Source organism: Panthera pardus, unplaced genomic scaffold (assembly GCF_024362965.1).
Source record: "Panthera pardus isolate Hobbes unplaced genomic scaffold, ASM2436296v1 HiC_scaffold_25, whole genome shotgun sequence".
Classification (NCBI taxonomy): Eukaryota; Metazoa; Chordata; class Mammalia; order Carnivora; family Felidae; genus Panthera; species Panthera pardus.
Window position 1 is genome coordinate 11,114,423 of NW_026526821.1, and position 25,759 is coordinate 11,140,181.

General features: G+C 42.7%; 1 protein-coding gene across 6 annotated transcripts in view; it reads left to right on the forward strand.

The window, feature by feature from the left end:
- Window positions 1-25,759, forward strand: part of ADNP (activity dependent neuroprotector homeobox) — a 33,958-nt gene that overhangs the window by 922 nt on the left and 7,277 nt on the right. The window contains exons 1-3 of one of the 6 annotated variants that reach the window (XM_053890134.1): window positions 2,316-2,992; window positions 5,032-5,205; window positions 25,045-25,157. In XM_053890134.1, coding sequence (XP_053746109.1) covers window positions 25,050-25,157 — 108 coding nt within the window. In that variant the 5' untranslated portion in view covers window positions 2,316-2,992; window positions 5,032-5,205; window positions 25,045-25,049. Of the gene's footprint in view, window positions 1-2,315; window positions 2,993-3,490; window positions 5,206-6,571; window positions 6,643-25,044; window positions 25,158-25,759 lie in introns of those variants that run through there. The other 5 variants (XM_019458143.2, XM_053890135.1, XM_019458142.2 and 2 more) reach the window with 5 other exon arrangements.

Sequence of the window (25,759 nt, forward strand, 5' to 3'; positions counted from 1 at the left end):
TTTGAGCAAATAAGCTTAGAAACGAGTTGACTTGCAGATAAGAGACATCTCTAAGTTATTTAACAAGCATATTTATTGAACTGTATTCCTAATTACATTTTCCTGGCTTAATTTGGCTGCTAAAGAAACTCAAAGTCTGATTTTTCCATCGCATTTCTAACAGATACCACCAGAAATTAATACCAGGACGTAAAACCTTTGGTGTCATTTTGAACATTACCTTTTCCCATAATTGAATCCATAGGACACATTCCAGTAGGGCCTCTACTGTTCTGTTTCCCTTTTACACCGAGCTATGTAGCCAGCCAGCACACTACAGACCCACCTCCCTTGGGGAAGTGACGTCTCTTCGTCGTTAATAACAACTAGAAAGTTCATCACTGTTGGATGTAAAATTAGTTTTAAGCTAATGAAATACGGTACTTGCTGTTGTGGTTGAATGTTTAGAATCTCTTCTACTTCATCTAAACCCAGAGTTTTCATTGTCAGGTATGTGGAGCAGAGATGAAGTAACTACCTCAGAACTCACTAGAGTAGATAGCTATCTTCTGCCTTTTTAATCTTTTTGGTTCTTACACCCACAGTCATTACAACACTGTCACTATTGGAATTTATAGTAAAGAAAGTATTTGAGCAATGAAGACTTCATTACTTAGAAGTTATTTAGAAAATCTGGACTATTTAGATGCATGTTTTTTCGTAAATATGATGAGCACTAAAATATTCTTAAACATTTACATGTCAATCTAGCATCTCTTTTTACTTTGTAAATTAGGCCAAGGACGAAATCCAGATGTTTTCCCTTTGTATCTGTATTATCACTGTATGAAATCTAAGTATATCTAAGAAAAACTAAACTTGGGATAAAATTATTTTGCTTATTTCATGGTAGCTTTTGCCTGTATTCTGCAACGTGTAATTAGGTTTTTCATCTTTGTTTCTCTAAATCAGATGCTTTGGCGCCCCTCCCCCGCCCCCCCCCCCTTTTTTTTTTTTTACTTTTCCAGCTATTGTTTTCCCTTGAAACATTGATTGGGCTTTTAAAGATATATTTTATTACAATTTCAGAGATGGGGTTGGATGAAATGGCTTGTTTAAACCCGCTAACTGAAGTCTTCGAATTGAGCCATATAGAACCACAATTTGTACTATTTTGAATCACGTCAGGATCTTTTGGGATGTTAGGTATGGTTTGAAACTATTTTAACTTGAAATTTAGAGAAACAGCCCAAGATCAACGTACTTACAGAGCAGACCTTAAGAAAACAGGCTTGGTTAAACCTTCATGATTGGTATTCGTTACTCTCCAGTCTGTTTAGCCAAGGACATGCTCTCAGATGCACCTGCTATGAAAGGTGGGTTCGGAAATGTTGACATAATGTGTTGGTTGGGGTTGACCTAAATCGAGAGGCAGACTCTGCCCGTGTGCTATCCAGATTGTGTGCGCCCTAAAAGTGTCCCCGAGACTACAGTCGGCATAGTCATCGAGCATCTTGGGGAGGCCCGTTGGCAACACCCCTTCTCATCCTCAGGCTTCACCAGTCCGGTGGCCTCAACGCGCTAGGGATCCCGTTTGTCTTCTTCAGGCCAAGGAGAAGAGCCCATCACCGACCCGGAAGAATGTCCAGTCCCAGGGCGGCAGCCGGCCTTCTGTAAGACGCAGCCCCTGCCCACCGAGTAGCCCACCCCACCGGGACGGGGCCAGGCCTCCGAGGGCCCGTGTCTCCTCTCCAGTCGCTGTGTGAAGCACGAGGCCCTCACGCCTCATCTAAGGCGGGAGGCATCGCGCGCGGCCGCCCAGGTGCCCCTGCCCTTCCCGCGGCCGCCGAGCCCGTGAGAGCGCGGGCCTCCCGGCACGTGGAGCCGCCGGGCTGCCCGCACGCCCCCTCCCGCCAGATGTAGTCCAGGCCCAGCTGGGCCCGCGCAGGGATCCCCAGCACGGCCACCTGACTGAGTGCAGGGCGTGCTGCGGCCCGCTGCTTGTGCCTCCGCCGCCGGCGCTGCGGCCGGAGGAAGGCGCCCGCCGTGCACACGGGCCCTGGAAGCGCACTGCGGCCATTATCCGCGGCGCCTCCTAGTGGGTCAATGGCAAATCCTCTTGGTTCTCGCGAGAGCTCCCCCTCAGAGGGGATTATATAATTTCTCTTGGGTGGGGGTGCTGGTGCCACCCTCCCTCCAAAAAAGTTTGGTGCAAGCACAAGTGGGAGTGAGACGGTTGTCCCTGGGGGACATGGGGGGAAGGGGTAAAGCCCCCCACTGCCCCCCCTACTTAGCTGGACAATGAGTCCTCTTATGCTAATGAGGTATTTACGTCACTTCCGCTCTTTCTCGGCCGCCATTTTGGCTAGGGCAGGTTCGGGGACTCGCTCCGAGGCGCTTGTATTGTCTGCTGAGGGGAGACGCGGGATCGGCCCCCTCCCCCGCCCGTTGCCGCCGCCGCCTCCGCCGGCCCGGTCTCCCCTCCGCCGCCCGCCGGGATCCATGAGCTGAACTCCCGCCCCCCCCCCCCTCCCGGCCGCCGCCATCTTGTGCCCCCTCCCCCTCCCGCGGGCAGCGCTAAGGGGGATTTTGGCGTCTCCTCAGACACAGCTCCCTCTCTCGGTCCCCGCTGCTGAGGAGCGAGAGGAGCGCGGCCGCCGCCGCCGCCCGCCTGCCCGCGCCGGTGAAGCCGCCTCTCCCACACCCTCCGTCTCCTCCCTCCGCCCCTCCTTTGTCTGCACCGCTCGACGACGCTGCCGCCGCCGCCGCCCGCGCGGGGACTGGAGGGAGCCGCTCGCGCCGCCGCCGCCGCCCGCCGCTCTGCTGCGCCCGCCGCGCCCCCCGGCAGCAGCCGCGGCCGCGGCGCGAGCCGGAGCCCGCCGAGCCGGAGCGCGACGAGGCCCAGGGCGCGCCCTCGCCACCGCCGTGCCGCCGCCATCCGCCCGCCGCCGCCGCCGCCGCCGCCCGGCCCCCGAGCACGCCGGCCCCGCGCGCGCCTCGAGGCCGAGTCAAGGTAAGCCCCGGCGGCCGCCGCGCGCCGACCCCGCCGCCCGGCCCCGCTCCCGCCGAGCCGGCCCCGCGGGCGCATTGTTGTTTCCCCCGCCAGCCCTCCGGCCGCACACGCTCCTTCGCCTACTCCGGTGCTGACGGAGCGCCCGCCCCGGCGCGGACCGCTACCCGGGCTCCGCTCCGGGGTCCAGGCGCCTCCTCCTGCAGCCCGACCCCCCTTCCCCGCCCCGTGAGCCCGCCGAGGCCAGCAGCCAGCCTGGCCCCCGGAGCTCGTGCCGCTGATGGCATCTCCCTCCACCCCGCCCCCAGCAAGAAGCGAGCAGCTCCCATCCCTGGAACTAATCCCTTCTTCCCGTCCTCCCCCCCCCCCCTCCCAAAACGAGCCCCCCACGCACACCCCCAGTGCTTGGGACGAGCCTTCTGCCAGGTCTGCCCACCCTTAGCTGGGGGGAGGGGGGACAGATTGGGGGGCGGGGAGCATGCATGGCACGGGAGTGGAAAGTCTGTGCCTCCGCCGTGCAACCCTTCCTCCCTAACATGCCAGCTCCCCTCCTATCCTAACCGCGGAGTCCACCGCCACCCCCTTTTCTCAGAGTCGCAGCTGCCTGGTCAGCACGACCTCTTCCGAGCATTCTGAGCCCCAACTTTGCAGTAAGACGGTAAAAAATGGAAATTCAGAAAGCTGCGAAAAGATTTTTTTTTTTTAATGCAATGAATGGGGAGGAGTTCTTTGAGCACCCTTTTATTCACCTCTCTTTCCTCTGGGCTGCCTGCCTGCCTGCCTGCCTTCCCCTCCCCCTCCCCCCAACCTGGATGCCTGTCTGCTGGAAAAGGCGCGATTGCTTCTCTTCCTCTTCTGCCCAAGATCAGGCACTAAGGTCTGATACCCTTTTTAGTTACACGTGTGTCCACACTGAGTCTTCTTGATGTTCTTGCATTCACCAGTTCCTCTGGACAGTTCTTGCCATAACCCCATTTCTCAGACAAAGGCTTAGGAGGGAAAAAGAACCAAACTGCTTCCTGTGTTTGCCATTTTAATGCTGTCCATCCCCACACGCCCAATTCCTATCCCTGATGTTTCTCGTGCCAGCGTCTTGAACCTTCAGGAGGAAACAAACAAACAAAAAAAATCTCCTGGGTAGCTTGATACAGTTTCTTTATAAATCTGCATTGTTGCTTCTGGTTTATGGCCACGAAGAAAATACCAGCCCCCACCCAAAATGCACCGCAGCCAAGTCGGCTAAAGGCGATGAGTGTTGGAGTCAGTAGGGGGCGCATTCCCTGCACTGGGTAAGGCTGCAGAGGGGGGAAGGGCCCCAGAGCTAGAACAGGATGTGCTTCACAGCGCCTTCTACAGACCATGGGAAAATGGACCCAGCAAGACACACTCTCGCACTCTTAGTTGGTGAGCTGACAGCAACATGGCGAAGGATTAAGTGAGTCAAGAGCGGTGATTTTATTTCTTTTAAAGAATCCACCCAGCATTTTAGAAGTTCTGTCTTTTGACTTGTTCACAACTGTTGACCCTGACAATCCACATTTGTTCTTGGCACATCCTTGGTACACAGATTTCCTGTTCTCTGGAATTCTTCCACCTTAAGCTTTGAATGTGTCACCATGTCTTTCCAAGGTCAGGTGGTAAAGGGGAAAGTTTAAAACCTGAGAGTAATGGGTTTGGGAGTATTGCTGATAACCTCCTCTCTTCACGGCCCAAATCTTTCCCAGTCTTTGAGAGTTAAAAACCATTCTCGAGGGATGTTAGATTTCAGTGGGGTAGTAATTTTCATGAGCATGTAGATGGGTGTCATGATTTGCAAAGCCTTGTTGGTAAACATCGAGCCCATGTTGAGTTCTTCGTTGTCAAACTCAACAGAGTTGATTGTCAAATTTTGTTGCCTTCCAACTTTGGACTTGTAATTGCCGTTCATTATCCTCAGTAGCCAACCACCTTTGCAAAAGTGTTGACACCGGTCTTCTGTGAGCACCCACCTTCTTAGGGTGTGTTGATTTCTATAGATTTTACTCCTCTTGTTATTTCCATAGGTGTGAGATGCACAATGCGAAACCTAGGCCCCAGCTTTTGCACCATGATGCACAGGGTTGTACTTTTTGTACTGAACTGATAGGTGGCCTAGTGGTTATGCCCTGTACTACCATTTTGAGGATCTGGACTCCGTTCCTGCCTTGCTCTTTGGACCACATTGTCAATTCACACCGGTGGGTATATTCATTTTGGAGGGTGGGAACTGCAGCAACAGGGAGGCCAGAGACTTCTTCCTCCTTGCTCACCACCAAAGCCAACACTTCCAAAATATCAGCCTAGCCACATTCCTCAAGGAACCGGTTAGAGCTGGTTGCAGTCGTGGGTTCTGAACAGAGAAATGACTTAATGGCTTGTTTAAGACAAAAATTTTTTAAGTTGCTAATATTGTTTGAATGGTTTGCATTCTGCACTCTTGTGTATAAAGTTAAGTTCTCAATTACTGTTATCTTGATGACCAGTCTCAAGAGTTGCTAAGCTTCTATAAACCTTGGAGATTCTCTGATCAGAACAGACTTTTTCCATGAACATGAACTCGCTACCAATGACTGACAGTGGTAGTTGATACTCAAAGGGTACTTTAAGACTTTGTTGCAAGTTTTATATAGATACACCAAGATAAATTTGTGGGGATATGAATGGATGTATTCTTTGATAGACACAGTTATTCAGTTGGTGCTTAAGGGAGAATTTTCCTTGAGCATTTGCTGCCAAGTAACATTTTGGTGAGTGAAAAGGAGGCAGTTTGGTTCAGATAGTCCATTTGGAGACAATTAAATACTGCTTTTGCAATTTTTTAGTGACTTCAAGAATCAGATACTAAATCTAAGTGGTATTATTTATAATTTTAAAAACTGCTCAGTATTTATTAAACAAGTATAATTTTGACCTGTACTTGGTCTTTGGTATATACTTGTATGAGTTTTTAAATGAGTAATTTGAAAACAACTTACTTGAGTGCATGTTTGAGGTGAAGTTTGTGAAGGTGCTTTTGTTTGCTTTGGCAAATTATACATACGATACAGTGTTAACTGATGTCCTTAGTGGTAATAGCCATTTTTCCCCTACAGGAAAACTTGCTGTGATCTCTTAGAAAGCATGTATTTTGCAGTTTCAAGGTTTCCTGGTTTTACTAGTCAAAATAAATAAATAAAAGGTGAAACAATTGGGCTTGAAGGCTGGAATTTAGGTAAACCTATGAGGGCTTGTTAAAAGTACAGAAAAGAAAAAAAAAAAAAAAAAGCCTTAATAAACCAGAGGGTGGGGATGGGTATTCTGTTTAATTGAACTTTTAATAGAAATTCCTAATTTATCTTGGACCTTGTTGGAAATTTACTGAAATTACCTTATTAGAGGCTGCTATACATTGAACCAACCAAATCTTTGATTCTGGTTCTTAAAGTCTCTGTATAGAAAACTTAGGAGATTGGGCTTTGAATCTCTAAAGATTTCTGGCCCTGGCTATCCTGGAAGTCATTGGTTGTAAACATACCCACTGTGAATTTGTTTTGCTTAAATTTCTCTTTTTTTTCCTTAAACCAGAGTGCAGGAAAAGTTCTAATACTATTTATATTAAAATAAAACGTCACCATGTTGAACAGATTAAGTGTCAAGTAAGTTCACAATTATTGTTTTTGTTTTTTGATGACCCAGTCTGAAGAGTTGCTAAGCTTTTAAAAACCAGAAAGAGTCTCTGATTAGAATAGGCCTTTCCGTGAACATGTAGTTGCTACCAAATAACCAGCTAATAGGCTTTTATCAAGTAAAAATGGCTTTTGGTTTTTGTTATAATGTAAATGCACATACTTGTTTGATTATGAAAAGGAGAATTAAATAAGGTCGCTTTACTAGTAACTATCCACAAAATTTGAAAAATATCTACTGAATATAGTTTTTAGTATTTTAAAATGTAGATATTTAGCAGTCTGTTGATTCACATACTTAAGATGTACACACACTGGCTACATGTTTAATTGTGGGAATTACTTTAACGAGGATGATATGGCTGATCTGTTAAAAAGGAGCAGGTAGGGATCGATACTTGGGTAGAGAGAGATTGAAAGAAAAACCTCAGAATTTCAGTAGTATTTTTGTCTTTTAGGAACTATATATAAGTAACAAAAATTGCATAAGTTGTAATAGACTTTGGCAGGTTGAGTCCATTAATGGGAGTGTGTATATATACACACTTCAAATACAACCCGCTTTTTTAGAGTTGAAAATGACTGGCCTGTTATTAAATGCACTTGATCTTAGCCAAAAGGCCGAGAAGCGATAAATGCAAAGTCCATGCATTAGAGATGCGGTTGGGAAACAGTATGTTAACTATGGAAAAAATGAATTAGACGTTGTAGTTTTTTTTTTTTTAATAACCTGTTAAAATCTTAGATGAACTTTTAAGAAATGTGAAAAGTACAAAAAAATGAAAAATTTTATTTTACGATAAGATTAGAAGCTAATTTGTAGTTTTTACCAAGATGCTCAAAACTGTTGTGTGATAATCCACGTGTTCATCCTGGACTTTTAAAAGACTTTCACTTTAAAGTCTGTTATGTCTTCCAGAAGATAAAATACTTTTCATGGGGAGTTTAACTTTCATTTATTTGCCTAAGAGACATGAACATTAAGTAAAACTTTGCTCCCCTAAGTAAATAATTTATTTAGATTCACAGAGCCTGACATGTTCTTAGCCTCACAAACTTAGGAAGTTTTTCTTCCCCTAGTTTTCTAAGAGCCTGTGACATTAAGTCTGGGACAAATGGCCATATTTTGCTGCTGTGCATCACTGTCAGTTATACATTTTATGTTAGTTTGGAAACTTGGCATTTAAAATTGGTGAGAAACCACCCCACGCTAACTGAATTGATAATTTTGAACGTAGAAGCCATTTCTTATTTACTCATTGGCACTTTTCTGCCTTAATCATTGAGCTACTTTATGAAAGAGGCCATCTGTGTTTGGCCCAGCATGAGTGGCCACAATTCCATTGTGACTTTATGCTTTTTATAGCCTGATCCTGTTAATTACAAAGTGAGGGAAAGGCTGATTGTGCTCCCTCAGTCTCTCAGGGTCTTAGTACTCCTTAGACCTATGTTTTGGTTGTGACCTACCTTTGCTCTCTGGCAGTTTAGGAGTCTGCTTACATGAGAATCCATATTCTGCTTCACTGGAAGAAGGCTCTCCTCACGTATTATCAAGCTTCTCAAACTGGGGTACAGAGATGTGTACTTGATTACATTGTGATATATGTGTCCTATCTTAGGAAGTCACAGATAAAATGTGAGCCAGCTACATAAAGGAACCATTTTGATTGAGGGCGCACATTTTCTAATGAGTGTAAAATGCAAAGTTCCTTTCATTCTTTCCATCTGGGTTCTGTCCTCTCCGTGTCTGCAGCAGCTAGCCTCTGCCCGTAGTTCTTTGAAGTGCACTCACAAGCTGCCTTGCTTTTGTTGATCCCTGGTTTAGTTCTAACACAGCAGCTAGAGAAATACTGAAATCTCCAGAATGTCAGCAGTGTTCCAAAAATGAAGGTTGAGAGATTAAGGAGAGCATGAGAACTTTTGGTGGAGTTTACTAAGGGAAGACTGCCCTGAACATACACTGCAGTTTAAGACTTAAGGTTAAGGGTTAACTCCAAAGCATGCACATGATCTACTGTAGGAGACTTGTGCATTGTGTGACCATCCCTTAGAATTAAAAATAAATCCCTACACATCCTAACTCCCTCTCCAGTAAGGGTATAGAGTTATAATTGAGTCACTCAGCTGTGGCTTGTTGCTGTTTATGTGTCACTTTTCACATGACTTGGTTGAGGATTTTAGTAAGGGTGAGCTGTGAGTGGAAAGGCCTCTTTGCTGGCCTTTATGGTATTATAATATTAATGGTATGCCTGTTTTATTTGCCAGGCACCTTATGAAACCATTCTCAACCCTCTCAGGATTGTCCTTGTTTCACAAGTGGGCAAATCAAGGCACTGCGACGTGCACTGATGAAGTGAGCTACAGAATGTGTCTGTGCCAGGCCTGTGCCTGGAACATAGGCTTTTATAGGCTCCCATGTGCTGTTTGGCTGATGAGGGCACACACGAATGCTTCATGGTGATGTTTTGTGCTTCTGTATCAGAGAGTACCCAAGGATCCTAAGTGGGCTTCACAAAGAGGCTGGCAAGAGAGCACCGGTGAAAATTGTGCTGGGGGGTGGTTGGTTGAAGTAGTGTGTGTCTAGTTTGGAGTTGCCTGTCCAAGGATCTAAAAAGAAAGTTTGTTTGTGGTCCTGTTGCTTTTTCCAGTGTTTTGGTTTAGGGCAGTCTTATTCCTTCTCTCCTCTGAGCAGTTATTTTTGCTTAGACAGATAATTGCTGGCTTTTGCCCTTCTGCCTTTCCTTTTTCTGAACCCTCTGTGCTCCGTTGAAGAGTTTGCTGTGGAAACCTGTGCTTCCCTTGAAAATCTGCATCTTTTTCTGGTGGGAACTGGCAACAATTGAAAACCTGTATGAGTGGTTTCTTTTGAAATGTGATATATCTGAAAAAACTTCTGTCTGGTGGAAGTACAGAAAAACTCATTAAAATTTTAAGTTGGGGTTGTAAACGTAAGTCAGTAGTTGGAGTTCTTGCTCTCGTGAAAGGGAGACTGGAAGTGTCTTACACAGTGGGCTCAAAGTCCTGGTTCTGAATCAGTTAGGCTTAAAAACAACACCAAGAGAAAACTTCTCTGCAGAAGGTGTGAGGGTTGAGCCAGCAAGTGACAAAGCCTGCTGCAAGAATAATGCTTCTGCTACAAAGAAAGCTTTGCCTAAACTTTGACTCTTTGGAGGTAGCTTAGAAAAACTTGAGGTGATTCAAGTAAATTATTCTTTTATTCATGGATGAGGAGAAAACTAACCTTTCCCTTACTCTGGGAAAATTATTTGAGTAGTTTTGATAGAGCATGGAAATGTTACCATTAAAGGATTAAAAATAACCTGTTTTTCGTCTTAGGCGATTTAGATGCGAAGACAAGGACATGTCACTGGAATGATTAAAAGTAGATGTACCTAGATGTCTTCTTAGGCCCACTTGTGAATTGATTTCCCTTGTTCACATGTCTCTTAAGCCAGGTTGTCCACCTAAATTGACAGCAGCAGCACTAAGCTATGGAGTTCTTACGTGGGCACCAGAGCGTTGGGGTCGTGCCCCAACGCTGTGTCCCTGCCTTGCCGGAATGCCTGTTTAAAACGGAGTAAATTGGGAAATCCTTCCCGTCTCATACCTTCTGAAGTTAGATTAGGGTGTTAGAGATGGTCTCCATCCTTTTGGGGTGGGCGGTAAGCTGTGAGGCATCTTTCTCCCTGTCACGTAAAATTGCGTCTACTCCAGTATGTAATATCAGTAAAGGGTTAGGGACCACACCTCCAGTTGCTCAGCTGTCATCTTGTCCCTCTGGCTTCATCTCCCCTTCCATCCATGTATATATCTTAACAGTTTCAGCACACTCTCAGAGGTGCACCCTGAAAGCCATTGGTTCCATTGGTGTTCTGTAGATTCTGGCGGTCACAGCTAGGAATCTCATCTGAAATCCAAATACTCCCAAGTAATAGGGAGTTTCCAGTTACAGGCACTAGTCTTGTAGTCTGAAAGTCTTCTTAAAAGAGAAGTGACCCACATGCTTTTTAAAATAATAAATATGCAAAATCTAGATCACACCTTTAAGTTTCTATGTGACTGTAAGTCACCTAGGCTTATTGTGGGTACCTGCAGATACGCTATTGCATAAACGTTTTAAGTGCCGCAGAGTTTGTGAAGTTAAGAATATGCTAACTCTTTAACATGAAAAGCTCCCATAAACATTTTCTGTGAAAGCACTGTTATGTGTGTGAATGCGCGTTATAATGTGTATAGGAACAGGTAGATGGCAACCACGTCTGAATCTCAGGAATAATAGTCCATATTTTTAAAAAAGATTATATATACTGTGGTGTGAGCTCATAATTTTCAAAGTGATTATTCCAGTATCTGATCTGGTTTAAGATAATAATGATAACTGCTATAAATATTAACTGGTGTCATCTCATTTAATCCTTCTGGCACTTGAACAATGGGGATAGTGTCCTTCTGGTTATACCATAAGGAAACAGACCTCCAGAGGTTGAGTAACATTTTTAAGTTCACAAAGCTAGTAAGTGGCAAGAGTAAGGATATTTGAACACAGATCTGTCCAGCTCTGGAGCTGGAGCTGTATTCTTAATCACTACATTGTACCATCTTTCTTTTGAGCAGAGGAAAACTTTGCTGTGTCCCTATTTGTTACAGAAGTTTGAAGCTGTGAGGTAACAATTTTACATGTGGCTGATAGGTCAGCTAAATTTTTGTTCATAAAAACAATATAGTCTTACTGGAAAACAGATTTTAATGTAGGCTATAGGGTTCAGCCTTGAACTTCACCTTTTGCTATCACTTCAATATCGTATTACCTTACCTTACCTTACCTTGTACCTAAGGCTCTGGTGATTTTGCAGACCTTTCAGATCGCATAGGTCTGAAACGGGTGTAAGCTCTCTCAGGCAATTCTGACAGTTGCTTAGGCCTGGTATGCCACTCTTTATAGACTTCCTTTAGGCCTTTTTTAAATGGGACCTGCCGACCATGGCCAGATGCATTCTCTTAAAGTGCCATTCGAACTGTATCACTTCTCTACTTTAGTATCTGCAGCGTCTCGGTGCCTGCCAGACATAGCAGCAGACTCTAGCTTCACACTCGAGGCTGCTTTCCTGTCCCCGACCTACCCTTCCAACCTTGTCATTCATTATTACTCAGAAGCTTGACATATCAGCCATTCTGGACTCTGTGCAGTACTTCCTAAAACTCCTTTCCCACCTCTGGAACTGTGTGCCAGCAAGGGTTTGTTTGTTTGTTTGTTTTTGTTTGTTGTTTTTTTTTTTTTGCAGTGAATGCAGATTCTCAACCTAGTGGCCCCAGCTTAGCCTCTATTCCCACCTTCTCCTGAGCTCCCCTGCTGCGAATGAATTCTCCCTTTTATGAAACCTCAGTGCATTTAGTTTGTCACACATCTGACACTTTGCTTCTTTTCCTGTGTGTATTTATGGGGTGTCATCTCTGTAAGTCCTTTCTAGGCAGGGACTGTTCATTCCGTCGACGTGTGTTGAGTGCCTGCTATGTGCCAGCCACCATTGTAGATTGCTAGAGATCTAGCAGAGGGGAAGAAACCGAGCAAGATCTTTTCAATAGACTTTCTTTGCTTTGGATACTGAGATGGCACCCTTGTCTTCTTGCATATTTTAAGGGTTCTTAAGTCCATCAGTTGAGATCAGGAAGATCAGTCTCTGCTAAAAAATGATTCATAGTGATTGTAATTTACAGCCATGACTACCTCTTTACCACACTGTATCAATTATAATTTCAGGTCATAGTTTTACTAACTCTGAATTCGCCTGTGATGAGTATTTAAAATAAAACATTTGAGTCACAGTGTAATTGTAGTTTTGAAGATAATGTGAATGGGGCTGTTTCTTTCCCACTAGATTCGTGGTTTGATATTAGTGAGCCACACCACATGAAGAAAACAAAACTTAGTAAACTTAAATTTTCATCACTGTGTCACCTTTGAAAAGCCTTCCTAATTTATTTTTGTTAGGACCTCTCCCCTTTTGCAGTTCTACTTTTATAACCATTTGAAAGAAATGTAAAGTCATTTAAAAATTTAACACATGGAAAATCTTTGAAAATCTTTTCTGTACTGCTACATGTTTTAAGTTTATTTATTTTGAGAACGAGTGCACGAGCACAAGCAGGGGAGGGGCAGAGAGACAGAGAGAGAATCCCAGGCAGGCCTGCACTGTCTGTGGATAGCCAGATGTGGGCCTCAACCTCACTAACCCATGAGATCATGACCTGAGCCAAAATCAAGAGTCGGATGTTTAACCAGCTGAGCCACCCAGGCACCCCTTCACTGAGATTTGTTTTGAGTACTCAACAGTTGGGGACCATTAGTATGTTACCATAGAGTCATTCATTTAATACTGTCCAAAAGGTCCAGAATTTTACAAAGGCCTTCAACGTTCCTGTACATCCAGGACCTGCTCTAGAAGATCTGTTCTGTGCAAAGAAATCTTAACAGATGCTTAATATTCACAGTTTTGGCAGAGACTCATCAATGATAAATGCCTCTGGTTTCGAACCAGACTGTCCATGCTGATAAAATTATTACCAAACCTTATTTGGTTCCATATTCAGCATTGTTGCCTCAGATTTTCCAGTAGTGACATTTAGTATCTCCTATGAGTAGAATCACAGTATTTGTCCTTTTGTAACCAGCTTATTTCAGTTAGCCTAATGTCTTCAAGGTTCGTCTGTGTTTCCAGTAGCCACATTTTAACTTTTAATTTCATTTAATGTTAACATTTAATTTAAAAATGAAATTAATTGTAATGTGTTTTTAACCTGGTAAATCCAAAGTATGGTCATTTCAACATGTCAATATTTTTGAAAAGGTACTTACAAGATATTTTTCATTTTTTAATTCTAAGTCTTGGAAATCCCAAGTATATTTTACATGTGAAAGCATATCTTAAATGGGCAAAGACTTGAATAAACCTTTCTGCAAAGAAGACATACAAGTGGCCAGTAAGCACATGAAGATGCTCAGTACCCTTCACGGTCATTAAGGAAATGCACATCACATCTACGATGAAATACTACCTCATACGCATTAAGAGGGCTGTGATAAAAAATTAGCAGATGTTGGTGAAGATGGGGAGAAATTGGAAGCATTGTGCACTGTTGATGGGAATGGAAGTGGTAGAACCGCTGTGGAGACAGAATTACCGTGTGAAAAGATACTTGTACACCCATGTTCACAGCAGTATTCATAGTAGCTAAAAGGTGGAAGCAACGCAGGTGTCCCATCAACTGCAAAATGTGGCACGTACATAGCATGGAATATCATTCAGCCTTTAAAAGGAAGGACATTTGGGGGCACCTGGGTGGCTTAGTCGGTTGAGCGTCTGACTTCAGCTCAGGTCATGATCTCGCGGTGAGTTCGAGCCCCGCGTCGGGCTCTGTGCTGACAGCTCAGAGCCCGGAGCCTGCTTCGGATTCTGTGTCTCCCTGTCTCTCTGCTCCTCCCTCACTTGGGCTTGGTCTCTCTCTGTCTCTCAAAATGAATAAACGTTAAAAAAACAAAAAACAAAAAACAACTTTTTTTTTGAAGAAGGAAATTCGGATACAGGTTAACACGTACAAACCTGGAAGACATTGTGCAAAAGGAAAAGCCAGTCACAAAAAGACTTTGTGATTCCACTTACGTGAAATACTTAGCAGTCAAAATCATGGAGACAGTAGAATTGTGGTCGCCTGGTGCAGAGGGGAGTGAAATGGGGAGTTAATTGCCTAATGTATAGAGTTTCACTTTTGCATCACGAAAAGAGTTCCGGAGATGGGTGGTGGTGATGGTCAAATGGTATTATGACTGCTTAGTACCACTGAACTGTATACTTAAAAATGGTTAAGATGGTAAATTTTGTTACGTGTATTTTTACACAATATAAATTGATTTAAAAGCATCTCTCCAGTGCCTGGCTGGCTCAGTTGGTGGAGCGTGCAACTCTAGATCTCAGGTTGTAAGTTGGAGCCCCATGTTGGGTGGAGACATTAGTTAAGGTATAAAAAAAATTGTTTTTAAATAAATAGAAGCATACCTCCGTTCATTTCAGGCTAACCACATTTTATGTGAAGAAGAGCCATTTGTGCTAGCATTTACCTTGTTGGAAGGAAAGCACAGTTCTTAGAATAAAAATTTAAAAACTCTCAGCCAGCATTGCTTTTCTTGCTGCATGACTAAATGCTTGAGATGCATAGATGCATTTCCTTTTAAAAGAAAAATTGCGGGGCGCCTGGGTGGCTCAGTCGGTTAAGCGTCTGACTTCGGCTCAGGTCACGATCTCACGGTCCGTGAGTTCAAGCCCTGCGTTGGGCTCTGTGCTCACAGCTCAGAGCCTGGAGCCTGCTTCGGATTCTGTGCCTCCCTCTCTCTCTGCCCCTCCCCTGTTCATGCTCTCTCTCTGTCTCAAAAATAAGTAAACGTTAAAAAAAAAAAAAAGAAGAAAAAAAAATTGCGTGTGTGTAAAAATCCAGAAGGATAAATATACCCAGTGTTACCCTTGCCTTTGGGTATGATTATTTGTGTTCCGTGCCTTTTCTACATTTTGTTACATTAGCTCCAGTTGCCTTTTTCTTTTGTCACAGTTTTACTGAGATGTAACTCCTACACCATGCAATTCAGCCCCATGAAATCTATGATTTTTTTTTGTATATTCAAAGAGTTGTGCAGCCATCACCCCACAAAAGAACCGGGTCCCCATTAGCAGTCACCTTCAACCTTCCCCCCAACTCCTCTAGCCTTTGGCAGCTTTACTCTTTATGTCTCTGTAGATTTGCCTATTCTGCACCTTTTGTGTAAATGGAATCATATAACAAGTGGCCTCTGGCAGCTGACGTCTTTCACTTCTTTTACATTATATTTCATACGACGTTTTCAGGTTTCATCTGTGTTGGAGCATAGATCAGTACTTTTTTATGGCCGAGTCATTTCATTGTATGAATATACCACATTTGATTTATCCACTTAACAGTTAATGGAGATTTGGGTTGTTTCTCCTTGGGTGCTAATAATTACTGTGAGAACATTTCGGGTATAGGTTTTCATGTGGATGTATATTTTTATTTCCCGGTTGCTTTTGTAACAAAAATGAATGGAACTTTATTTGCCAAAAACAGCCTAAGAGGTAGTTGAAAGCAGACCAGCCTCCTGCCTAACCCTGTTCTCCAGAAAAAGAAAAAGGATCACCAAAGCCTCTTCTTTCCCAAGCAGTTTTTGGAGTAGCATGGTTCGAGTATTGATAATTGGAAGGTGGTAAAAGAGAGACATAGGATACGTCTGTTTTTGAAAAGCTGTCATTTTACTTAGGGATACAAAGGTTGTGGTTTTCGTTTTGAAGGTATTATTACGATTTAAATGTCCTTCCAGCGTGACTGTTTAGTGAGTTGGCATTCATGGTGATGGTAAGAGCACTTTAGAGCAAGTGGTCTCAGAACTCAGTTCTTGTTTCAGTTCTCTGGATCTCACGGGGCCATCTGACCTGATATATGTGCGAATTCTTAATCCCAGTTTCACCTCTTGAGCTAGTTTAGTTGAGCTTGTATAAGGTCATTTCAGTCTTGAGTTTTGAAGTTTTGGCGCGTGGAGATGTATCTATTTGACATGCTCTTGTTTATTACCAATGTCAGACATCAGACCTTGGTCCAAATGGGTAATGGGAGGAGGGCTGCATCCTAGATCTGAAGATGACCTTGAGACCCGGCTCTGCTCTGTCACGGACAAACTGATCACCCTTGGGTCAGGTGCTTCACCTCAGGTGCTAATCTGTAAAATGAGAAGAGTTTAGATTAGGCAACCCTGAGGCTCTTTCAGTGATTCACAGTGTTCCACTTTAGAATCGGAATACTCTTGCCCCTTCACTTGAAAAGATACTTAAAGACTTGATAATTACTTCCCTTCAAACCAGACGTGGACTCAGTACAGATTTTTTTTTTTCTCACCAACTGAACCACCTAATACTGAAACACGCAGCACATATTTAAAAAAAAAAAAAATCTTGGTTAATCGTCACATGTGAGGTGGCTGCCACCAACACAAATAACACCTTTCAGGAGCATTAATTTAAAAATAATATCCAGGGCATGCCCAGTGAGTGGAACATGCGACTCTTGATCTCAGGGTCATGAATTTGAGCCCCGTGTTGGGCAGAGAGATTACTTTTTAAAAAAATAATAAAATTTGAAAAAAAAACCCCAGTAACATCCAGAACTAGAGAAGTGTTGTCCCATTTGACCTTCTGATTTAGCATATCTGGAATAAGTTTATTTAGGGCACCAAAGACATTGACAGACTGGAGCCTGTCCACTGGAGATTGGCTTCTGTGATAGCAGAAGCAATGGTGAAAAGAACTGAGTGTGGGTAACTTGGAGAAGGGGGAATATTTGGGAGGAGAAAGGGTCTGAAAAACGTGGAAGGCTGCCCTGTGGCTAGAGGATTAAAGATTTCTGTACCCGGACTGAGAGCTCTAGGCTTGTGGACAGAGCTTTCCGGCGTGGGACAAGCTTCCTGGCAGGGTCTGTGCTGTGCTCACTCAAGGTGATCAGGCAGAGAGATGATCTTAGAGCAGGGCTGCTTGTGGGAGGGATTCACCCATGGTTCGTCAACAGTGGCCAAAAGTGTTCCTATGACCAAATGTTGTACAGGATGCTATATTTGCATAAATATACTCATGTTGCCATCTACTTACCAAAAAAATAGTATGAAAGCTTAAGGAATTTAATCATTGATTTGGTTAAGACTTGAAGAACGTCAAAATGTCTTTTTCTGGAGGCAGTTTTGTATTTGACAAGATTAACTCCATTGGGATTTATTATTATCAGAGAATAGTAAAAGTCAATGCAGTTAGTGGATAAGAATAAAACAGAAATTGGTTACATTTCCTGCCTGCTGCTTTATTAACAGGGTTCTAACATGATTATCCTAAGCAAAATAATTCATTATTCAGATTTAGTTTTTGGTACAAGTGTGTCTTCATTTGCAAAGTAATTTCTCTTTCTCATCCTCCTGGGCTTTCCTAATAAACCCCTGTTGTGGCCTCAACACTACTTCACAATTTCTGTTAATTAAGGAGAAGGGAGCCTAAACTTTGTTTTCTTACCTCTCATGCTGCACAGTTTTATCTGCTAATCCAGAAGAGCATTCTGCTCCTGGATTATCAGTTACATTCTCTGGTATTTGGGATTGAGAAAGAGAGATGATAATTAGAGCTGCCTTTCTATGAAGAGCCTCTGGCATCTGCAAGGTCTTTTGCCCAAGTTTATAGGAAATTGAAAGATTAGCTGCTTCTGTTCAGGACTGTGGCTTTAAAAAAAAAAAAGATTGAGCAGGGTGATTGCTTCCAGACTGAATGTTAGGCTCTGGGCTCTCAACACTGTCACTCATTGGAAGGTTGTTCTAGAAAGGCTTTTACAGGGTTTATTTTTCAAAATACAAACATACAAACTTTTTTACGACTGGTTTAGTTTAAATGTAGGACTTAGTGACACCCTTAAAAGCAAATAAGATGTGTCTGTTCACTGCTTCTGATCCCAGAATTATCAGGAAAGATAAGCACTTAACTGATTATAAAAGAAACTGTGTTTTACAATAACCACAGTTATGCTCTGTGATATCGACTGGTATTAAATATGTTGCTGAGGAGGTGGTAAGAGGAAGAGTGAGCGCACAAATATGGAAATGTTTTCTTTCTGCCTAGTTTTTATTTTAATGGGTCCTAAATGTTTCCACAGAGATGTCACAAGAGCTGTTTTTAAAAAAAAGTACATCATAGGTAGCATGAAGATTTCATGAAAATCTTAAAACGTCTGTGCTTCCTAAAAAATAAAATTTAGTTAGCGATTTAAACTTAAAATATATCTGACCCTTAAACCCCAGTGTGGGTTATAAGATCTTTATATAAATAGTTGAATCCTTAGAACATTGGAATACTTTGTTTTCTTAATATCAAGGGTCTGAATTTCTTCTTACATGTTAATTTGGACTGAGGATGTTTTCAAAAATGTAATTGTTTATATTGTAGTAGTTTGAATGTCTTCCTGATTCTTTATTAATTTAGAAAATAACAACTGCCATTTTTCTTCACTAGTAATGGCATAATTTCCGGCCTTTGATCCCACCCCCAGCCCCCAGTAAAAGATTTTCCCAGATGTGTATTTTTCTTTACAGCTTGATGTAGAAAGGTTTAAAAGACAACATCAAAGTATAAACTGTACTTTAATCCTTAGGCTTATTGTGGGCTTCTGATAACCATACTCTGATCAGACTGTAATTTTAGGTAGCGGAGATTTTCAGTAAACTACTGGAATTCTGCTGTAGCCATCAAACTTCTTGCTTTGGGTGATTGCCCACCAGGTCCCGATTCTACATTTCACAACTGCCACCTTGGCATGTATATTTGCTTTAGAAACAGTTTAGGCAAGTAACTATTTCAAGGAGATTCTCGGGAACAGACTTTTCCTTTTTTCTCTTCCCATTTCAACCTGAGTCCCTCTACTTTTTTATAATTCAGTTAAGATTTGTTTAGAAACCAGGGTTTCCTCTTCAAAGGGGGTGTCGGGGGTGTTGAAAACCCTGGTTTTAGACTAAGCAGCTTATGTTTAGGTGTTACCAGGAAGAAGTAACCATTCCTGGCTAGCTCTCAGTGCATTGTTAGAAACATTTGCTTAAGATAATTACAAGTTATAATCACTCACATAACTGATGCATTAGTTGTCATTCGGGTATGTGCTTAGATTTTGGTTCCCAGATACGAGAAAGTTGCACTTATACTTGGGGGTGATGGAAACTAGGACATGCTGTCGTATTTACTTCCGTATTTTCTGGCATGTTAAATTAGCACCATATGTTCTTATTAAGAACTTGGGAAACATAAGAATGCACATAAAAATATGAAGAATTGTAATACTGAAAAATCCCATGTTACATCCACACTTGAAGGAAAAGTTTGATGTGGGGCTTTTTTTTTTTTTCTTCTGGCTTGTTTGATTATCTGTGCCTGGTCAAAGGTTTAGGTTGGGTTTTTTGTTTTTGATTTAACTTTCTGTGGGCACAGTTATGTTTTCTGCTTTTCTTGTACCCCTAAAAACAGAGACTAAAGGATGCTATCCTTGATCTGATGGCTTTGTGAGGGACCTTATCATACATAGACCAGCCTCATTGACTCTTGGTACATCAGGTCCTGCCAACCTTGCCTTGAGCCAGATAAACTAGCACCGTCTGTCGGATTCCTGTTCGTCTTCCTAACCCAGGAGAACCTGAGTACGACACCTAGCTTGATTCAAGCCTTTCGGCAGAGATTTTGCTTCCTAAAGGATAATTCTTTTTCTCAGATAATGGCTTCTTTGCTCCTAAGGAAAGTTCACAGTGAGGTAGTATTGTCCTTCCTGTGTACAGATTCAGCCTGTATAGATGGTACGTCCTCATGAGACACACTCACTCTGCCTCATTTACTCTCTTGGTATGTGGAGTAGAGAAGTGTTTTTGTTTTTGGTATATGGAGGGGTAGAAGGAGTATGTATTTGGTGAGTCTTCGATACGTGTTTTCATTTCATCTCTAGCTCAGATTTTCATTTCTGCCATCTGACTCGTGCTTTCTAAGAAAGTGCATGAGTAGGAGTTTGGCCAGGATTATTACCAGAACTTTAATGTGTTGGCCCCAATCAGTAGGTGTGGATATAATTCTCAAAGATCAATAGGAAGGAGTGTGGCTGAATCATTCAGCAGCAGTGAATTTAAATCATTCTCAAAAATTGATATTTTAAGTCTAGTTCATCAGATGGCATATGCTTACCCAAATGCTACTTATTTTCAGTTGTTAATAAAATACTTGGAAATGTTAACTCTTATTAATAGGTCATTTAGGGGCACCTGGGTGGCCCAGTCAGTTAAGCATCCAGCTCTTGACTTCGGCTCAGGTCATGATCTCCCAGTTCGTGAGTTTGAGCCCTGCGTTGGGCTCTGCACTGACATTGTAGAGCCTGCTTGAGTGTCTCTCTCTCTCTCTCTCTCTCTCTCTCTGCCCCTCCCTCCCTCACAGGCTCTCTCAAAAAATAAATCAATATAAAAAATAAATAGGCCATTGAGCTTTTAGAATTTAGAAAGTGATTCTTTTCATACAGTGTTTGTTTTAATGAAACCAGGGGCCACATCATCTTTCAGAATGACTGTCTTCCTGGCAAACTCTTATTCTTCCTACTAGACTTAATTTACAAATGTAATTGCTTGGCATAAAGTTCTTCATCTTTTCTCTTGCTCACTTCCTCTTCTGTGTCCCACTGCCCAGTGGTCTACTAAGAATTTTGGTTGCAAGGGACATGAACTAAGCTTAAGCAGAAATGGGCATGTACTTGGCTCTTGTTTAGGAAAAGTCGAACAGGTGTCCTTCCTCCCTCTGCTTTCTGCATGTAGTAGTAGGTCCTGAATCCTTTTCAGCATCACTGTCAGTCTTGTTTGGGCACATGTCCAAGTAACTCTACCAGTCAGTGTCTGTAGAGATAGAATACTCTTAATTGGTGTACCTGAGTCCTGCACACTCTGCTCTAATGGAGGAAGGGCCTCCTAATGGCACATCATTTGTACCAGGGGTGGCTCCAAGGGGGAACGTTAGCAGGTAAAAACAACCATCTTTTTTATTCCAGTGCCCGAGTGCCTACTGTGTGCTCTATAGGTCCTGTCCCTTAGACACGATGGATTTTTGAAGGGAACGACTAGGTCCTGTTCATCTCCCTTTTCTGAAGTGACAAACAGGTGAACTGTGGTTCCATTCTATTATATTGGATATTATCCCCTTTTTTTGCCATGAGCTGAAAGGATTATGGTATGACTGAAGGGAGCTCTCCTTGGTATTGAGATAATGGTGCAGACCTGGTGAAATAGCCATCCTCACGGCCAGGGAGGTTCAAGAGAAAGAACTAGCCACGTGGGGACAAATCTGGAGAGGAAGACTATCCTGCATTCCTTTGAAAGCCCATCACCAGACAGTTTTAACATTGTAAGATATCTTCCTCCCTAAGAGTAATTGTTGTAAACACTTTGTTTTTAGCTAAGTGAGGGAACAGCCCTTAATCCCAGTTGATTTCTTATTTACTCTGTTCCTGCCCCTCAGTCACTTAAGGTATGGGCCCCTTGTCCAGGTTTCTAATTTAAAGGGCTTTTTAGGGGTGCAGAGGAGGCCAGGAGTTACTCTTATAGAAGTTTTAAAGTATGAATCAAATAGATAACATGGGTGAACCCTAAAGCCGGCAGTTGGAGTTTTTTTGTTTTGTTTTTTGTTTTTGTTTTTTTAATGTTTATTTTTGAGAGGCAGGGGAGGAGCAGAGAGAGGGGAAGATACAGAATTTGAAGCAGGGTCCAGGCTCTGAACTGTTAGCCCAGAGCCGGATGCGGGGCCCGAACCCACGAACCGTGAGATCGTGACCTGAGCTGAAGCCCACCTTAACAGACGGAGCGGAGCCACTCAAGGCACCCCGAAGTTGTTTCCTAACAGCAACAGGCTGGGGAAAACAACAACATAGGGCTCTTGAGTTCTTTTTCTTATCATCCATACTAATCCTAACATTCACAGATAAGAGTTTGTTGGAAATGTTCTTTTGGAACCTTTGGCTTGTAGAAAAGCTTGACATAACGGTGGCCCCTATAGGAAGGAGGAGAGCTCCATTGCTGGAGGGCAGGAGTAGGAGGGAGGCTTCTTTGCTTATATTCTTACACTGTGTGCCTGTTTTGTGCAGTGTTTTACTTAAAAAACAAGAGTCTTTGTAAATGTTTTTGATAGTGCTAACACGATGAATGAATGTGTTATTCTCGCTCCAGATGGACATAATCTTGTAAGTGATCTCCATAAGCAAGATACATGGAGGGTACCTCCATCTGGGGAAGGGGGTAGAAAGGATTCCCCAGGTAATTTAAAAAAAAGAGAAAAAAACAACTGGCATTTTTTAAAGTTTATTGTTTATTTTGAGAGGGCATGAGCATGACTGGGAGGAGGGGCGAGAGAATACCAAGCAGGCTCTGCACTCCGTGCTGAGCCCGACACGGGGCTCAGTCCCCACGACCTGTGAGATCATGACCTGAGCCCAAATCAAGAGCCAGACGCTTAACTGAGCCACCCAGGCACCCACCCCCCCTCCCCCCCCAAAATGCCAGGAATCTTAACTCCGAGTATTCTGTATCTTTCAGTGTAAACTTAGGCTCCTCCTAGTTGCTAATCATTAAAAAAACCATTTTTGTACAACATTTTCTGGTAAGCAATGTTCACTATATATCTGTTTAATTCAGCCTAAGTAAACTTGAGATTTACTGTATGGCTGAAATACCAAGTTTTATAAATTATAAGTTTCTTGTAGCTAAGCTCCTTTATGAGCATACTCACTTTTTCAGACCTATAGGTTTATAAGTCGGGTACCTACCATGCAGTGAGGTGCTTCAGTTGGAGGTCTTAAAACAATTTTGCTTGCTGTGAAGGGTGGGCACTTAGGAGAATGAGTTTTCCTTTATCCTCTGCAGCAGTTGAGCTCCCCTGGATGTTTTCTGTGTAGGTGGGTGGCTTCGGTGGTGGCGACATTTCCAGATCATTGGGCATTTGTTTTGCTGAGATGTTGAGCTGCTTCTATCCAGGAGGCAGGGGAGACCAGTAATGGCTGCCTTCTGGGCCCATCTCTCCTCTGAAGTAAAGCAGGACTGACTAGGGAAGTTCGGAAAGAACTGCTGGGTTTGGGCCCACAGAGTTTATGAATTGAATAAACAAAAATGTCCCTTCTCAGACTTGGGTGCTTACGGGCATCTGTTTGATGCCTGGGCTCTTCAGAATTAGCCTGTTACATTTTCTGTTATTTCTGAAACATTTCTATCAGGTGGCTTTCTCCAAATGACCTAGTTTGGGGAATGGTTTTATTGAGCAACTAGTTAAAAAGTTTCAAAGAGATGATTTAAAAACAATTTAGCAATAAAATTTCCACAAGGAATAATGGATTTGGTCTTGAGTGCACATTAATTTGTATGCAAAGTGACTTCTGAGTCCCCTGTTAACCACTAGGCTGATTAGTGGAGGGCACAGTGTGGAGGGCACCGTACTCATGCTTCTTAGCTGATAGAGGAGTTTGGTGTTGAGCATGGGAAGGCTGATTTTTTTTTTGTTTTTTTTAGTGAAGTGCTTTGCTTTTTTGACCTCAATTACACTTCAGTACTTCATGTAGAATATTTTGAAACTTCTAAGTTCTGGTGACATACCAAATTCTAGGAGTTACTATTTGCTTTGGTGTAGGCTTCACACACTTCCATTTTTCATAGTCCACAATATTGATTTTTGGATTCGAATGATAAATGAGGCAACACGATACTGTATTACATTTGGATTAGTTGATTATGGTCGTGCTAAAAATGGTAGTGATGTTAGAGAGTACCTGCCTTTATTAATTAGAAACCCAGATTTGCATGTATTAAACTTTTAATTCCTGATGCTTTGGCTTTCAGGTTTGCCTCTAGTTTGGGGTTTTGGAACTCTTTGATATCCTACAATATTCATTTGGACTACTAGATAAGTTCTTACCATATTTTATAGGAAAATATAAATGATCATGTTGAAAGCCATACAAATAACTAATTTTATTTTCTTAACTTTTGTTTTTTAAGGAACTTGGTGAAGTGGATCTAAATTTCTGCTTTAATGTGTTAGGTCATTTAAATAATTTTTCAGTTCCTTCACACATATATAGGCTTTTCCTTTTTCAAAAGGATCCCCTAAAATCTGTAACACAGCACCTGCTCTGATGCTGAGTGCCTAGCTTTCCCCATCACCATGAGTGAGTGCCTTTGTCCAGGTGTGGTGCTGGCTGGGGGGCAGGCTACACAGCCGTTAGTGTCTGTAGTTGGGATAGTATATGGAAACACTGAAGGAGATTTCTTTAAGAATATCATAGCAGCATGCAGGACGGTTCCCAGAAAACAAACACTTCTTTTCCCTGGCACTCAAAATTATGTGGCAATGATGCTGGAATGGTGAACATTTTTCTATTTTCAGAGGCTCAACATCACAAGGAGAAAAGCACTCACACTCAATTTTAAAATAATCGGTTGGTATTATTAACCTAATTCTCCACTTTAAGAAAACCAGTGTGGTGATGAAGTTAAGCTCTAGAATTGTGCCAGATTAGACTCCTAGTCCATCTATGATGTAAAATGTCCTGTTAGACAAGGTCACAGAGCACTTATTTTGCCTGCCTGCTCTAAGTATCCGAACAGACTAGGTAAGGGTGTCTGCTCACCTTCTTTGTCAGTGGGCCAGGGTTTGTGGTCCTGCCATCAGTGGAACTAGGAAATATTACAAGTTGTACGTGTTTTGACTTGACTTAAATTTTTTTTTCCAATAGAAACTATGTTCCAACTTCCTGTCAACAATCTTGGCAGTTTAAGAAAAGCCCGGAAAACTGTGAAAAAAATACTTAGTGACATTGGGTTGGAATACTGTAAAGAACACATAGAAGTAAGTAGCATGCCATTTTTTAATTTTAACATGACTCAGCTTCTGATCCATTACTTTGTGTCAGCAGCCAGGATGGTTAATTCTTAGCTGGGATTCTGAATTTTAACTGCAGCATTAGCTTCCCCAGAGCTTTCTCAGTTGGCTAAACTTGTTCCCTTCTCCCTAAAATGGGCTTTTTCATCTTTGCATCATGAAGCAAAAGCAGTTCTACCATTGAGGACATAGTTTACTAGGCGCTTTAAAATGGTCTCTAAATCCAGATCCTTAGAACAACCCCTGGGGGAAATGTAGGAATTCTCATCCAATTTTCAGATGAAGAACCGGTAAAGAAATAGGTTCACCTCACAGCTGAGCGTATGGCAGGGTCTGTCTGCGGGACTCCAGAGCCTGTTCTCATTCTGATATGCCTGAGTGTTCTGGTTGACCTTCTGATTGTTGAGGCGTGGTGGTTTGGGTGCTTGTTGTCTCTTTCCTTAGGATTTGAGCAGTCGTTGGCCCTTTTGACCCATCATAGACGATTATCTTCCCCTTGTGTAACAGTTTGGACTTTTGCAAACTGTTTTTCTAACCTGTTTATTCTACGAGCTTTTAACAGCCCTGTG